At 36.3% G+C, this 16,201-nt stretch overlaps 1 protein-coding gene across 4 annotated transcripts in view; it reads right to left on the reverse strand.

Annotated features, from left to right (window-relative positions):
- DCUN1D5 (defective in cullin neddylation 1 domain containing 5) overlaps positions 1–15,923 on the reverse strand; it is a 29,103-nt gene extending 13,180 nt beyond the window's left edge. Inside the window, exons 1-4 of one of the 4 annotated variants that reach the window (XM_027563952.1) lie at positions 15,495–15,923; positions 13,323–13,414; positions 7,793–7,863; positions 7,289–7,380 (exon numbers count right to left, since the gene is read on the reverse strand). In XM_027563952.1, coding sequence (XP_027419753.1) covers positions 7,289–7,380; positions 7,793–7,863; positions 13,323–13,414; positions 15,495–15,577 — 338 coding nt within the window. In that variant the 5' untranslated portion in view covers positions 15,578–15,923. Of the gene's footprint in view, positions 1–7,288; positions 7,381–7,792; positions 7,864–13,322; positions 13,415–15,494 lie in introns of those variants that run through there. The other 3 variants (XM_027563953.1, XM_027563954.1, XM_027563955.1) reach the window with 3 other exon arrangements.
- Positions 15,924–16,201: the final 278 nt, after the last annotated feature.

Raw genomic sequence — 16,201 nt, forward strand, 5'->3', positions numbered from 1 at the left:
GAATATAGAGAACACAGTCAAAATTCACAAAACAGACTCAAAATTAATTTTAAAAAATCAATCCACTATAGCTCTTAGCCTCTTTTCTATTTTCTGTTTTCCTCAAATATGGTAGGTCATCATTTATATCCATCTCCTTTGCAGTTAGTTCATCTACTGAGTTTTAAATCTTTTATATATTTCACTTTTAGAAATTATCTGAAATCTGATCATCTGAGACCATTCTTTTTTAATACACATTAATGTAGTTATTTTATACTGAAATTGTAGTAACTCAAAATACTAGCCTTAAAGAGTCTTATTTTGAAGTTTAAGATCTGTTTCCTAACTTGTTTAGTGATTTTTGATTGTTAACAATCACTGAACTTTTCTCTGAAGAAATTGAGGCTTCTGTTTAAAATGCTTTCCTGTACAGAACTGCTTCCACTAAACACATGGGAGTACTAATTACCTGAGACAAGACTAAAATGCATTTTTGGATTGTGTCTACATCCTCATGACAAAGAGCTCCTTTTTTTGACGATGCCTCTCAGCTTGCAGGATCTCAGTTCCCAACCAGCAACTGAACCCAGCCAGGACCATGAAAGTGAAAGTCGTGAGATCCTAACCAACAGGGAACTCCCCAAAAAGCACTTTTAGTTAGGAATTCTCTCTACTAGAAGCCCTTTGTCTCCAACTGCATATGTCAAACCAAGCCCAAGCAAACAAGTCATCTTTTGGATAGATTTGGCATCAATAACTAAATGTGTGAGGTTTTAACATGATTCTCAATGCAATTTGTCTACAGTTTCCAACAGGCATAAAAGGTTAACCTAGCTGACTAAGAACAGGCAGGTATCCTCAGGGTAAATGCCAGCTCCATAGAGCCCTATGGAATTACCATCTCTCATAATTTTTGGCTTCTGATTTATTTTTCTATAGTCAAGTACAAGTATGTTTTTTAAAAGATGTTTCATATTTTAACCAACATTTAGGTGTGTAATATGGGAAATGATTTGTTTGCATACTTAGGATGCCGTAACTGCCAGAAATGGAAATCAAAGTTTGGATAAGTTAATCATCTAATTTGTTTGGGGCCTACTTCCTTACATATGAATAAGTACACAAAATGTTTCAAGAAGAAATAAGAAAAATTTATTCTTATCATTTATGAGAAATTTATTATTTACTATTTCAATAAATGGCTTCTACTAGTGCAAACATTCTTCATTCTATGAAAAAGTTTTAATGAAAGTTGAAAATGCAGTTAACTTCTACCAGAAGAATACGCAAAAGAAACAAATTCTGAGATTACATGCTATTATAATAGTGTTTGAAAACTGGGACATCTCAAAACTTCAGTATCTCCAGAGTTGTCAACTGAGAATGTTCCGAAGGTCCTAGTACTAGAAGTGACTAGTCACAGGTGCTCCCGTTCCCACCAGGACCTACCTTTAAGTAGGGGCCTAGTTTTCCACATCTTTAGAGCTTCTTCAAGCAGCTTTTCACACTTTTTTTTAATGATGTGACTCACATTTTCACACAAAATCTTAACAGACTTGAGATTCCGGAGGGAAAACAAGTTAAAGGATATCTCCCTACTTTAAAAGCTTTTTTTCTCTCAATACTTCCAGAATTCAAAAATCGTCCTCATAGTATTAACATGGGGCCTGGCATATAGGCCCCAGCATTCCAAAACTGTCTGTTAAATAAAGGTATGAATATCAAAAATAAAACACAAAGTAGGTGATGTATTACAAAAGGTTTCAAAATACCCATCTGGGAAAAGGTTAGTGGAAAACTATAGTTCAAACAGAATTGTTAAGCATGTAAGTAGTGACTGACAATTCTCTCTAGGAGATAATCTAAGAGATTACAGTCCTTTCCAAATATTTTACATTCCACAGTTGTGTGTGCTCAGTTGCTTGGTCATGTCTGACTCTGTGACCCCGTGGATGGTAGGTAGCCCACCAGGATCCTCTGTCCATGCAATTTCCAGGTAAGAACACTGGAATGGGTTGCCATTTTGTTCTCCAGGGAAATACACAAAGTAACAATATTACTTAGGATGAGACCTCAATAATACAGAGATAAAGAACAAAGTTTCAAGTCAAACAGAGAATTGAAATTCCAAGTTTTCCACTTCCAGCCATGTGGCTTTAGGTAAGTTAATCTTCTCCAGTCTGTTTCTCATTTTAAAACCACAAAAACAATGAGACAGCCATAAGGTTACTAATGAGGGTCATATATTAAATGTGTAACACAATTCTTAGCTTGACAGGCTGAGTTAACAGGCATCTTCACATGGGTGGCTCTCTCCAAACTATCATTCCTAATGGCTCCTCTACACCTTCAGCAGAGAAAGAATTTAATAGAACTGACAGTCAATGTTTCTTCTTAGAGAAAAGTGAAAAAAATTAGAACACAAACTTCCACATTTATCACGAACATCATAAAGACATGGCTGAACCCAGCAAAACCAGTAAACACGCCCAAGCTGTTATTAACACACAATTCTGATATTTAATCTAGCTCCAAAATAGACTCACAGGAGTTAATAATCTTGATACCTCTTAAAGTAGGAAGAATATTTCTTCTGAACTAAAAAGAAACACATACTGTAAGTAGTATAGCATGGAAAATAAGAATAGTCTATTTTTGAATATCAAATAAAACTATACTTTTCAGGGAACACTGGCACAATACAATAACCATCTTCAAAGCCACTGCTGTTAGAATGAATAGAAATGGGTTTAAATTTCAACATAAAGGCTTGGGGATTAATTTCCTGAATATTGTTAAACATTCTATTAACAAGAGAGACTTTAATTTCTGCTTCATTAATGACCTTTAAAATGAGAGAAAATTTTCATTTCGGTCTAAGTGAGGTTCTCTTCCTTAATCTTCAAGTCCCAATAAGAATGCTGTGACACACTGATGCTATAATAGGAAGAATTTTATTCACAAAGTTATGGATTTAGAACATTCTCTGAATCAGGTCTATTGACCACAACAATACAAAAAATCCACCTCTGCAGGCACCTGGAAATGTGGAGAGGGGACATTCTGCAACAGTCACGGTGACTCTGCGGGAGAGCAAAGGGGAAGAACCACACCAACGACAAATGGTACTTGGGCCCCAAATGCTAAGTGAACGATAAATCATATGCCACACACAGTATAGCATACAATCTACTCTTCTACTCTCACCAAAAAAAATTATATAAATGTTCCCCATTCCTCTCGAAATCCTTTAAGAAAGTAAAGTCCGTCAAGCCTTTACTCTTCAAAGTACAGAGCTCAATATAGAGACCAGAAGGTGTACAATTTGTAGGCTACTGGAAGACAGCTTAGTGTACTAGTGTTCTCATCAGATGCTATTCTTTCCCCTCTTTCTTCATGATCATAATCAGGTATACTCTTTTCAAAGATCTATGCCCACAATTTTCTCTAGCAGCATGGTAACTCATCTTTGCTCCAACAACAAACTTTCAGCTGGTACATATGAGAAAAGTCCTTTGCTCCAGTAAGTATGGCAGAATAAAATTTTCAAGTATCCTTGGAATCTTGCCGCTATAGATGCAAGGAAGAAGATCCATATGCAACATTTTGTGTGTAGCAACATTTGTGCATTTTAACGGGGATAAGGTTCACAGTTTTCCTAAGATTTTCAAGAGTGTATGATCTTAAAACATTTTTTTAAAAAAAGGAAAATCAACGCTATTGAAATCATCCCCCAAATCTTTGATAATTCCTGTGCTCAGTAACCTGGTGCCTTCTCAAGCTAAAACACATGGTTCAAACTCTCTCAACGTATTAGTCAAAGTCCTGCATAATGCAGCCATATCTCAACTATCTGGAGTTTAAAACTGCTGTCAGTTTCTTTTATGTACCTTTTGATTCCAGCAAACTAGACATATGTTTTTCCTTCTCAAGGCTCTGCTCACAGTTTTCTCTTGAAACATTTTTCTATATCCTCAACCATCAAAATCCTAATCATTGTTCAAGGTCTAGTTCAAATGCCACACCTATAGCAAAGACTTGCCTGTCTACTCAGTGGTAATTCATCCCCTTAGCAGCTGTGCTTTCACAGTATCTGTTACTTTTACTCAGCATCTGTCCCATCCCACATGGATCTATGGTTTGTTTCTCAGTTGTATCCAACTCTTCAGAGACCCCGTGGACTGTAGCCCACCAGGCTCCTCTGCCATGGGGTTTCCCAGGCAAGAATATTGGAGTGGGTTGCCACTTCCTTCTCCAGGGGCCCTTCTGACCCAGGGATGGAGCGCACATCTTCTGCATTGCAGGCACATTCTTTATCGCTGAGCCACTGGGGATTTATTTATGTTTACAGTATTGTAACACTTTCCCTGCCCTGCTAGAATGTAACTAAGTAAAAGCTGTGTCCCATGCCTCACTGTGATCACCAGTAAGCGCACAGTATTTTAGACAAAATAAGGGTAAATATATATTAAATTAAATCTGACTTGAAGGGAAATTTGACTATTAATAAAAAACAATGAAAACAAAATAGAGCAAAATATCTGGAAAGGATATGGCAATCACATCCCCAAAACTTACAAAATGACCATTCTACTCCAATTATGTACAAAGTCATACCCATAAATTCTTTCACACAAAAGAAAATGACAATTCAGTTATGGAAAGTCTGTATGAATAACAGCTTTAAAATAAATAAATGTTTTCAAAAAAAGTATTCTGAAAACAGTTAAGTATTACACCATTACAGATTTTAATTAACCATGATTATGATATTCTACTATTCTTTACCATAATGTCAGAGAAGGCAATGGCACCCCACTCCAGTACTCTTGCTTGGAAAATCCCATGGACGGAGGAGCCTGTTAGGCTGTAATCCATGGGGTCGCTAAGAGTCAGACACGACTGAGCGACTTCACTTTCACTTTTCACTTTCATGCACTGGAGAAGGAAATGGCAACCCGCTCCAGTGTTCTTGCCTGGAGAATTCCAGGGACGGGGGAGCCTGGTGGGCTGCCGTCTATGGGGTCCCACAGAGTCGGACAGGACTGAAGTGACTTAGCATAGCATAACTATCAGACTGTTTCTATTCTTTGGCAGAGCTCTACTCAAGTGTTCTAAGGGTTAAAATTAATTAATTTGAAACAGCTGATAACTACATTACAGTGATTCAGGAATCATCAAATAACTATGTTCAGATTATATTAAATCCTAAAAATATAAACAACTATAAAAAGAACCAAGTCTGTAAAATTTTATACTTTATAATTATATAAAACCAAGTATACTAGAAAACTATACATTTTTTAAAAAACTAAGAGCTCGGTCTCTCTTGGTTTATTTTGTAAACTATTTTATACAAGTTCCTTTTAAGAATATTCAGGGGATAATAAGACTTAGCCAACTAAGAAAAGATACTTTGTATATCACATAGCAATCTAGATCATCAGAGGAAAAAAACTATTTTCCCAGTCAAGAATGCTTGCCTAATTTTAGTAACTTCAAGGCTCTACAATATAGAGCTCTAGGCAAATGGGTAGGGGATAATACATGAGTGAAACAAAAACCTCTGGGTCAATTTTAAGTGCTAAATATTGCTTTTATTATGTAAAGCCTGTGAACTTCCTACTGGAAAGATTTCCTAATAATCAACATGTTCATGGGTTCATCAATTTTCCTAGCATATACCTAAAGCCATATGTAAATACTAGAAACATTTTTGTTTATATATGTTATACAGAGGCTCCTTATATAATATCAAGTTATTCAAAAGCAATTAGAAACTTTTGGTTTAAAAATATGCAAACACTTGTTAGCTGAGATATTGAAAAAAGTAGGACAAAAGCAGCAGCAGAAGAGTACAAAAAGCAACTGTAATGTCAAATAAAAGGTCTCACAATTAATGAGCTATGTGACAACCAATACAGGTTTTAATAAAACAGACTGAGCTGTATAAAATTCTTTATATTCTTTGCATACTCCTGTATAGTTTTTCTTTCTCTAAAAAATTAATTAAATGGTGGCAAACAGCTCAAAGAATTTCAGAAGCAACATTATTTTAATCTGGCATGTTATGACACCTAGATGAATGGCAGAATTTGTGGTCTTGGTTATAAACACTATGATTTTAAAAGTTGATAATGGCCTTCTATTTTATAAAGAGTGCTAACAAAGGAATGACACAACAGGAAGCGCAGTATGGTAGACTGGTAATCAGGAAATTAACATTCTAGCTCTGCTATTCTTAGTTACACAGGAACTATGTAAACTTTGGCAAAAATGTTCTTCACCTCTCTGAATTTCAGAATCATCTCACCTATAAATAATAAAAGTGAGAGTGTGTTCTCTTTTCTTTATCGCGAGTGTAGATACACACATAAAATATCTAAATGTTAGTGCTGGTTTAAAAGGAGAATTAGAAAATATTAGACACTGAAAATTCAAAAATATTTAAGTTCCATATGAACAAATACACTTGAAAAAACAGGTATTCTGAAAGTTAAGGATAGGCAAACAAAGAGTAAAGAACAGTTAAGCATGTTAATTAAAAACATACAACAGGAAACTAATTAACCTCCAGTTTGGGGCTCCACAAATATTATAAATTTATGCTTGCTCTATTTTAGAATGTTGATTATTAATTACTTCCTGGATGAACATCAGGAATATGACATAAAATTACATACAATTACCAATTGAAACTAAGCACACTTTACTCTGGAAAGCCAAAATCAAATTATTTCTATAAAGAAGCAATTTTGTGAAAAAGAAGCAATTTTATAACTTATAAAAGCATTCAAAAGCAGCATACAATCTGAAAGTATACAACTATAAAATGGCTAAATGTTGCACACTTATTTATTAATGCCAAACAATATTTCTACTTTTATTCTTTAAAACTGTCATGTAACTCACTTCAAATTTCTTTTTTAAGTTAAGTATAAAACTGAAGAGAGAGGAGGCCCCAGAGCTCAGAACTGCCGAAGAACAAACTACTCCCGTAGTAGAATTCTGTATTCTGAGAAAGAAGTCCCTCATTGCTCAAACATTCCATGAGTAAATAACTTCTATCATAAAGCTCTAATTCATGCATCAGGAGAATAGGTGGGTTTTAACAGAACTGCTTAAAGATTCTTTCTTAGAAAATATGAAAAATGGAGTAACTGTTCATTTGCCAAAGACCATAATATAATTTTTTTCAATCCTACTAATTTAAGGTGAAGCCTTACTCCTGAAATTACGAAGCACAAAATATCAATTAAGATTTTCAAATAGGCCATCAAATTTGTTTTTTAAAAAAATTTCTTACTGTAATGAAGTCATCCCCTTTAACCATTCTTCCTTGGTAAAAAATCCCATGCTTTCAGCCTCCAATTTCCACGCTAAAACTAACATAATAATCTGGAAAGAACAGAACATAAAGGATAGGGGAGAAGTCAGCACAGAGATTATCATGTCTATATTTATCATGGAGAGCATTTTTTATACAACTATTTCCATCCTTCAACTATTAAAGAGTACAATCTCTGGAATTATTAACTGTAAAGAAATTTAGATGGGTCAATTTCTTAAAAGCAAAATATTCTAACAGTTTCTGAAGGTAGAATCTCTCTTACTCTATCACAAAAGACATTTATATCAAGAAAGATAATACATGCCCAAGTTAAATTCACTTAAAAAAACCTAAATGAAAATCTGCAATATTCATGAAGAAACAAAATTTTCTTATAAGATTAAACTGTTCCAATTTTTAGAAATTTATGAATATGCTATACCCCACTTGCATTCCATTCTACTTAAAAATAAAACATACATTTTCAGGTTCAACACCAATGTCTTCACAAAATTTTTCCATTCCTTCTGGCCCTACAACTTCATCAGGACCTTCAAAGACAAAAATAATTTATATATTTTATTGTTATAACTTTATATCAACATAAAACAGAAGCCACTGTGTTAAAGGAATTTATGAATACATAACATTTTTTTGTGAATAATTGACTTTGAATTTTGACATACCTTTGATAAAGTATGAATATTTGTACAGATTAAATTTTTTTTTAACTTTGAAATCCTCTTTGAACACATTATAAAATATAATTAAGGACATAAAAACAAACATTAATGACAATCACTAGGTTGTACAATCACTTGAATCTATCCTTAAAAATACATTTACTGAGAGCTTCCTCTGAAGAAATTTTTTGACAATGCATCAATATAAAGAAGCACAAGAAGGTTTGAGCTCCTTATTCTACTAGAACATGCCAGTACCAACCCACAATTCAAGACAGTAAACAGAGGAGACTATCTGTTTCTTACTAAAACAGATGGTCATTCATTAACCTTCTGAAATATATCCATAAAAATTTAATACTTTTTTAAAGATAGAACAATAATGATATAAGAAATGGCTACACTGAGATTCCAGAATGAGATATTTTCCTAGTAAAGCATGAATATTATGTAATCTTAATGTAGAAATAAATGCTTAATCCCTCAATTAGCTATGTCTATCATTAGTTCAAAAATTAAGGACATTTTTCCTATTTTTTCCCTTAGTAATACTAAACATAAGTCAGTACATCAATTCTCCTATTTTTTATGTTATCTTTTGACTTGATAAAACAAATTTGTGACAACATTGATGAACCTCAAGGGCATTTTTCTAAGTGAAACAAGTCAGAGAAAGGGAAATAACGACGTGAGCTCACTTGTATAAGGAATCTACCAAAAACAATCAAACTCAAATACAGAGAAGTGATTGGTGGTTGCCAGAGGCAGGGGTGGGCAAAATGAGTGAAGGTGGTTAAAAGGTACAAACTTCCAAACTTAGTAAGTCCTGAGGATGTAACATGGAGCAGGAGGAATATAGTGTTAATAATACTATTTCGTGTATTTGAAAGTAGCTAAGAGAGTAAATCCGGAGAAGGCAATGGCACCCCACTCTTGCCTGGAAAATCCCATGGACAGAGGAGCCTGGTAGGCTGCAGTCCATGGGGTCGCGAAGAGCCGGCCACGACTGAGTGACTTCACTTTCACTTTTCACTTTCATGCATTGGAGAAAGACATGGCAACCCACTCCAGTGTTCTTGCCTGGAGAATCCCAGGGACGGGGGAGCCTGGTGGGCTGCCAGCTATGGCATAGCTGGGGTCGCACAGAGTCGGACACGACTGAAGCGACTTAGCAGCAGCAGCAGCAGCAGCAAGAGAGTAAATTCTTAAAAGTTCTTATCACAAGAAAACAAAATTTGTAGCCATGCGTAGTGACAGGTGGTAATAATTTTGTGATAAAAACATATATCATTATGTTGTACACCTGAAATTAATATAATGATATACCTCAATTTAAAAGGCTAAAATAAAATTTAAAACTAGATATGATACAAATACGTTTACCACACTTGGTTTTTGAAAGAAAACACAGTCTTCAAATATTAAAGTAGCTAAGAGAAACTTGTTTCCTTTCTTAAGGACTAAAAATACTCCAGCTTATATGTCATGGACTAGACCAAGGCTGCTCAGGTGGCATTTTATATCACCATCATTAGTTCATAAGCACAACATGGGGCCAATGTACTACAGTTTTTCTCAGTAGAAAAATGTAACCACCCAGTATGGGACCAGTTAAGCTTTTATTGTCTCAGATGAGGTCCAGACTACTAAGATGATATTAACAACATGATCTGAAACCAAATGTTTTAAAAACTCTTTGGTCTAAATAAGTACTATACTTTTTTATACAGTGAAATGTTAAAAGGTTAAGGGGTGATAATTATAGGAAACTTTCACTTCCTAATATACATTTGGAGACTTTTTTTATGAAAATGTGTTAATTACGTAATTTTAAAAGCACACATACACAATTAAGGTGTTAAAAAAATAACTGAATGTGCATCCTTATATGTGGTTTGGATGGAAATAAAAACCAGATAAAAAAACTGAATGGAAGAAAACAAAGTTTTTTTAAGTCATGATTGAAATATATTTTAACTGAATGCAGCAAGAAAGCAAACTTGCCCTCCACACTGCCATCACTAGTAATTATGAGAGAAAGCTGAAGAGTCATATCAAGAAATATCAGTTACTGTCATAAAAAATAGCCTCCCTGGAAAATGGGAGACTACTGATTAAAATTTGATAAGAATCAAGTTAAATTGTGTTATATAAAGATATATGATACATATAAGACCTTTTTGTAAATGTCAAGTGACTTTCACAAAACAAATAACAATCTAAATCTAAAACCAAGTCTATACTAATGTTCTTTTCCCCAGATCACATAACATCAATTATACTTCTTCAAACAAACTCTTCCAATAAAACTACTTCCAGGGTAAAACCTCTGGAGTAGAATTTAACTATTTCAGGCACAATATGGGTTTCTACTCAACTTAAGAAGCTATGAAAATGATTTAGTTCACTCTACCAGCTGGTTACTTTACTAGGACTAAGCAATTCTATCCCTCCTTTTTTGATTCTTTATAAGACTTTAAAATGCCTTTTCACTTCCTACACCTTTCTTCAACAACAGGCCTAATATATTCCTGAATCCTTGCCAATGCAAGTATCACTCAAAATGAGAGGTCTTATGAAAGGGAAAAACTATCAGGCTTTTCACACACCACTTATGACCTACAATATCTTATTAAGAAGATTTGTAGTAAAACATTTTGTTGCAGTTGTTTCGCTCAACCCTGTCGGACTCTTTTGCAGACCCCATGGACTGCAACCTGCCAGGCTTCTCTGTTCATGGGATTTTCCGGGCAATAATACTGGAGTGGGTTGCCATTTCTTCCTCCAGGAAACGCTTTTAAAATTTAAAAGAAAATCAATTTTCTGATGGTTTAATAACCATATAGTTCCCAGCTATATCTGCAGGGTCTAAAACAATGCCAGCCAGAGCAAATGCTGAGGGGAAAAAAAAATCTGCTCAAAGCATGACACAGCACCTTAAACATAAGCTACATAGGAGCTACATTGTTAATTTTTTGGAACAGTATTGTAAAAATACATAACCAGTAAATCTGATGCTGCAATACTATCACTTTTTTAATAAAAGCTAACATTTATTGGGTTCTAACTACATACCAGGTACAGTACTAAGTGTTTTCTTTACATGTTTTATCTCAGAAGGCACAATTATTGTCTCCATTTTAAACAAGGACATCTCAGTTACTCTAACTGACAAACATCTAGCACCTCCTCATCGTTTTGGTCTCTGAAGCAATCTCCAGAGAGGCCTTCCCTAGTCACCTTATTTGAAAGTCTATCCCAACTTTCTACTTTCCATCCCTGCATCACACCACATTACTTTTATAATCTTCCACCATCTGTAATTATCTTGCTTATTTACTGTGTCTTCCCCATTAGAAGGCAAGTCCCCAAAGGGCAGGGATCTTGTCTGACTTGTTCACCACTATATTCCCAGCACTCAGCACAGTGCCTGACAAATGGATACAAGTGCTCCATAAATATGCATCATTCCATGAATGACAGAAAATAAGTTAACCTCAAGTATACTTACTAATATTTTTTTTGGAAAAGGAAAACTGGCTGCCACGTACAAATTTTAAAACCAGATAGTAGCAGTTAAGCATAGGCTACATGGTCAGAATGACCGGGGTTTGAACCCAGGCTCTTGTCATTGTATGATCTTGGGCAAATTACTTGATCTAAGCCTGTTTCTCACCTATAAAACAAGAATACCACCACCTACTTAGCAGAATGGTCACAGGAAAAAATTAGATAATAAAGAATAAAGATAGCAATTAGTTTGCTGGCTATTAAAAAATGGTGGCATAGAAAATAAATGGTTAACGAAATCTAATCTTACGCTACCCAGGAAAGTCCCTATGAGAAGTAAAACAATCAAGCAAGCAAGAAAAAAAAAAGACTAATTAATTTTATGTATCTCGTACCCTTTATAGGTAAAATAAGATGACCAGCCTTTGATTCTATACCTTACCATGCATACCAGTAAAACTGGCATTTTGAATATTGGGTCAACATTTCAAATGGAGGTCAAAAGAAAATGAATTCCCTCTATTTAATTTGGGTTAGTGGTTGTCTTGGGATGCCAGTAATAGCAGCTTTTCTCGTCTATAAAGAATCTGTTCTGTTACTAAACAATTTTCAAATTATATTGTTGAGATTGCTCAGAGGATACCAACAGTGAAGTTACTGTCTCTCAAAATAGTCTTTTTTTCCATACATAACCTAAAACTAAATCTTAAGTTCAAAATTCCCTTGAGATCTATGCCTTATTATCACTAAATATAAGACAATGACTGCATATACAGTGTTTTATTCTACACAAACACTCTGAGGATGATAGGTAAAAGGGGAAAAAAACCCCAAAAAACCCAACCAGGGAGGCAGGTTAAAACAAGGAAACAGTTGGGAGTGGAGGGCAGATTTAAAATCAATAATTCCAAAAAGAACTAATCATTCTAACGATTCTATGGGGGGAAAATGTATAAAATTTAATATGAATTAATCTCCCCTTTAACTGCTACTTAGAAGTTAATAATAAATGAGAAACAAGTTCCTTTTTCATATACTTAACTCTGGCCTCATCCCAGGCTTTTGACTTTTACCTCTGAACTAGTCTCATCCTAGACCTAGAGTTTTTCATTCACCTCCTATAAGATTTAGTGCAGGTTAAACCAGCTTCTTCAAGAAATTTTCACTGACACTTTCAAGGTTGGGTTATACACTCCTCCCATGAACTCTCACAGTGCATCTTCCTGATATATTAATAGCATATAGAATACTATACTAACATCAGTCTGTTTAGTTTCTTATTTATTATTGCATCTCCAGTGGAAGTGAATGGCTAAATAAATAAATGTATTAAAGGGTAAAACTGTCATGGAATGATATATGAGTTTAAAATCTTTTACTATATCTTCCCAAAAGTTTCACAAAAAAAAGTTTCAGAAAATACAAGCTTATGGTTCAGAAAAACTTCAAAGAAAACTGAAAAGAAAAACAAGAACCATATAAAGTATAAAATGTTCTATTACACATAGTTTTCCAGAATACCAACTCTACTGTAGCCAATGGACATAAACCAATAATGAATCGATTTACAAATTTTGCTAACAGTAAATGAGTTTCACCCTACCCACTAAACATATACTGAATTACATATTTAAAAAGATATCAGCCTGAAAGGGCACCAAATTCTTAGCCTAACCGTAATCCTCAGTCTTGACCCTGATCTCAGCACAGAGCACTAACACACAGCAGGCCTGCAATAAATATTTGTTAAATGAATGAACCAAAAAAAAAAAGTTTTAAAGCATGTGACTGATATCTTCTTATATTAATTTCATTACCTGCATACTCATAAAACCAAGCCAGGCACTTCTTGCTTGAAAAATGTTCCTCTCCACTTATTAGTCTAGCAGGGGGTTGGGATCTGCAATAGCTTAGAAAACACACAAATGCCTAAGAATTTTATCAAGTCTCAACTTTTAGTGAAAAGCTAAGTTCAATATGAACTACTTCAATTCAAACCAAAGTCTTTTTTTTTCTTTTTTTTTTTTTACAGTTGGTGTTATAGGGAAAAACTGGAATTGTTAAATATATGCAATTTGAAACAGTAATCTACACACAAAAATTTCTGGCTAACAAAGCCCAAATGCTACTTTGCTCACTATCAAATACCAAAAATATCACTAAAATTATTGCTCCCAGATTTCAAAAATCCACATAGAAGTTCAACCTAATGGTCTCAATGCAGGACTGGTAGTTGGGAAAACGTAAATCTTTACAGTGATTCTGCTGATTTGCATAAAAATTCTGTATGTGTATAATTTGAAAATGAACTTTACAAAGTATATTTTGATACCCAGTGAATCAATATTTCAGAATATTACATATTAGTTGTTTATTTACCATCTACCAAACTTAAACATTTTAAAGATAAAAGATAATATAGGACTTAAAGGTATAATTAGATTCCACAGATTAAAAAGAAAGAAAAAAAAAAAACAAACTCTAATAGATCATACCAGTTCAAATAATTGGGCCAAAGCAGTTTAATCCCAGGATCTATCTTTTTCATAAAATTATTAAAATTTAGAAAGTTCGTAAGTGGCCTCTAAGATTTAACGAATAGAGAAACTTTTCTCAAGCTCAGTTATACTACCACAGTGACAGGAATGCTCTAACTTCTGCAACTATGTAATAGTTTTTGAATAATGTAATATAAAATAAGGGTGCCAAATTAAAATTTTAAGTTGACAGAGCAAAGTATCACCTGAGTGCTAAAAATACTAACGGCTCAGCCGTTTTAATGTGCTTAATTCAAATAATTTTAATACGTTATACATTTAAGATTGCTACAAGTTAAAGTAAAAGGAATTAATTTGCATGCGTCATACAAATATGAGCTAGTGGAGTATATGTCAATTCTAGTATGAGTTATTAAGAGGTATAAGAATACAGCAGTATCTTTCACAGTAATAGTCAAATACCCTCGGGCTCTTCCGCCAACCACAGTAATAAGAGGAAAAATCCAACCAATTACAAAAAAGATGAAGCAGACTAAAGAGGTCACCTACCTTACATTTTAAGCAGATTTCTCTTTAAGGAGAGCTCTATCATTATCTCCTCTTAATAATGCTGGCTACTTGAAATGGTAGCATCTGAAGTTCTTACTTTAAGTGCCAACCAGTAAGACAGTCAAGACATCCAATAAGGAGATTTAAAAAACCCACTTCTCACACGTAAATCGCACTGATTTTTTGCAGCATAGTGTTGCTGTAATGCCTTAATGACATGCTACAACGGAACCAAAGAGCTATACAACTACAACTCTGCCTTGCTTTCTTTTTCTCCAAGATGCAGAGTATAATAGCTCTCAAATTATTAATATTTATGTTGAGAGCTAACAACATCCTGATGGCTAAACAACAAAACGCATGCAGGGCCTTTTCAACTTTGCACACAGCGACTTAGCTATGGAGGCACTATAGCCAGGCACTTTATTTGGCAGGTGGAGACACTATGCTTCCAGAAAATGGGGCTCCTGCTGGGATGGTCCGGGTTAGATCACTCCCAATACTAAATCTGGAGGCCAATTCCAGCACAAGGAACTTCTCTTTCTATGACTCCCAAAGCAGCAGTCAGGACGAAATTCCTCGCGCTCTGCTCCTTTCTTCACAGTCTACAGAGAAATTCTAGAAATGACCCTTGCACGGATCTGTACACTGCCAGGTCTGGATTGAGGGTGGGGGAGGCTTAGGGAACGGTGGGGTACTCGTCTCCCCCACCCTCCTCGGCACGCAGAGTCGGACGGGAAGCGACTCTCAGAGTCCCTCAGCGGCGCCTGAGCACACAACCCAACACGAGGTGGAGCCCTGCACAGACTCACGAGGTCCGGCGCCTGCCACCCCGGTTTATCAGAGGGGGCTCGCCTCTCCCCGGCCCGAGGCCTGCCCGGCCGCCTCCTCTTTCGGTCCTGAAGCAAAAAGAAAAGACTGAAGGGCAGGGGGCAGCGGTACCTGGAGATTTTACACTTTTTGAGGCCTCCGTCTTCCGCCGCTGCCGCTGCCACCCCAGATTTTCTCTTCTTCTTCACCGGCATCTTCCGCCCTCCCCTGCGGGGCGGGCAGGCGAGCCGGGGAAGGGGGTCGCTGCTTGCTGAGGACTCCTCAGGGCTGGCTCCCGCTTCCCAGAGACAGCAGCAAGAGAAGGAGCAGAGCCGCCAGCCCGCCCCCGAGCGGCGCAGCCCGGCCGCCGCTCGCTCCCAGGTTCCCTGCCCGTCCTTCTCAGCGCAAAGCCGCGGGGGGTCCCCGCCTGTAGGCACTTTGGCGGATCACACTGGCGACAGAACGCTGACGGCGCGGCACCACCGCGAGTCACACACTCCTATAGCCAGAGGTGCAGCCTGACCCGGATGCGGATCGCCCGAGGCCGGAAGTGACGCGCTCAGAGACAGCCGCCAGGGGGCGTGGCTCGGGAGGGGTGTGGCTCCTCTCTGCCTGGCCCAGTTACTCAGTGAGGCCGCCTCCAATGGAGAAGTTGAGGGCTACTGGCTGGTTGACCGCCTTTAGTTGTCAAAGCTATCCCGACTTTTCTCACGAAGCTTCCAATCTGCCTTAATACTGATGGTAATCCCCCCCCAAATGTCTTAGGATACCACTAATACTTTGCAGAATGCCATTAATTGGTTCAGAATGGATATGTGAAACTGAAGCATCGGGAAGCA

This window comes from Bos indicus x Bos taurus, chromosome 15 (assembly GCF_003369695.1).
Source record: "Bos indicus x Bos taurus breed Angus x Brahman F1 hybrid chromosome 15, Bos_hybrid_MaternalHap_v2.0, whole genome shotgun sequence".
Lineage (NCBI taxonomy): Eukaryota > Metazoa > Chordata > Mammalia > Artiodactyla > Bovidae > Bos > Bos indicus x Bos taurus.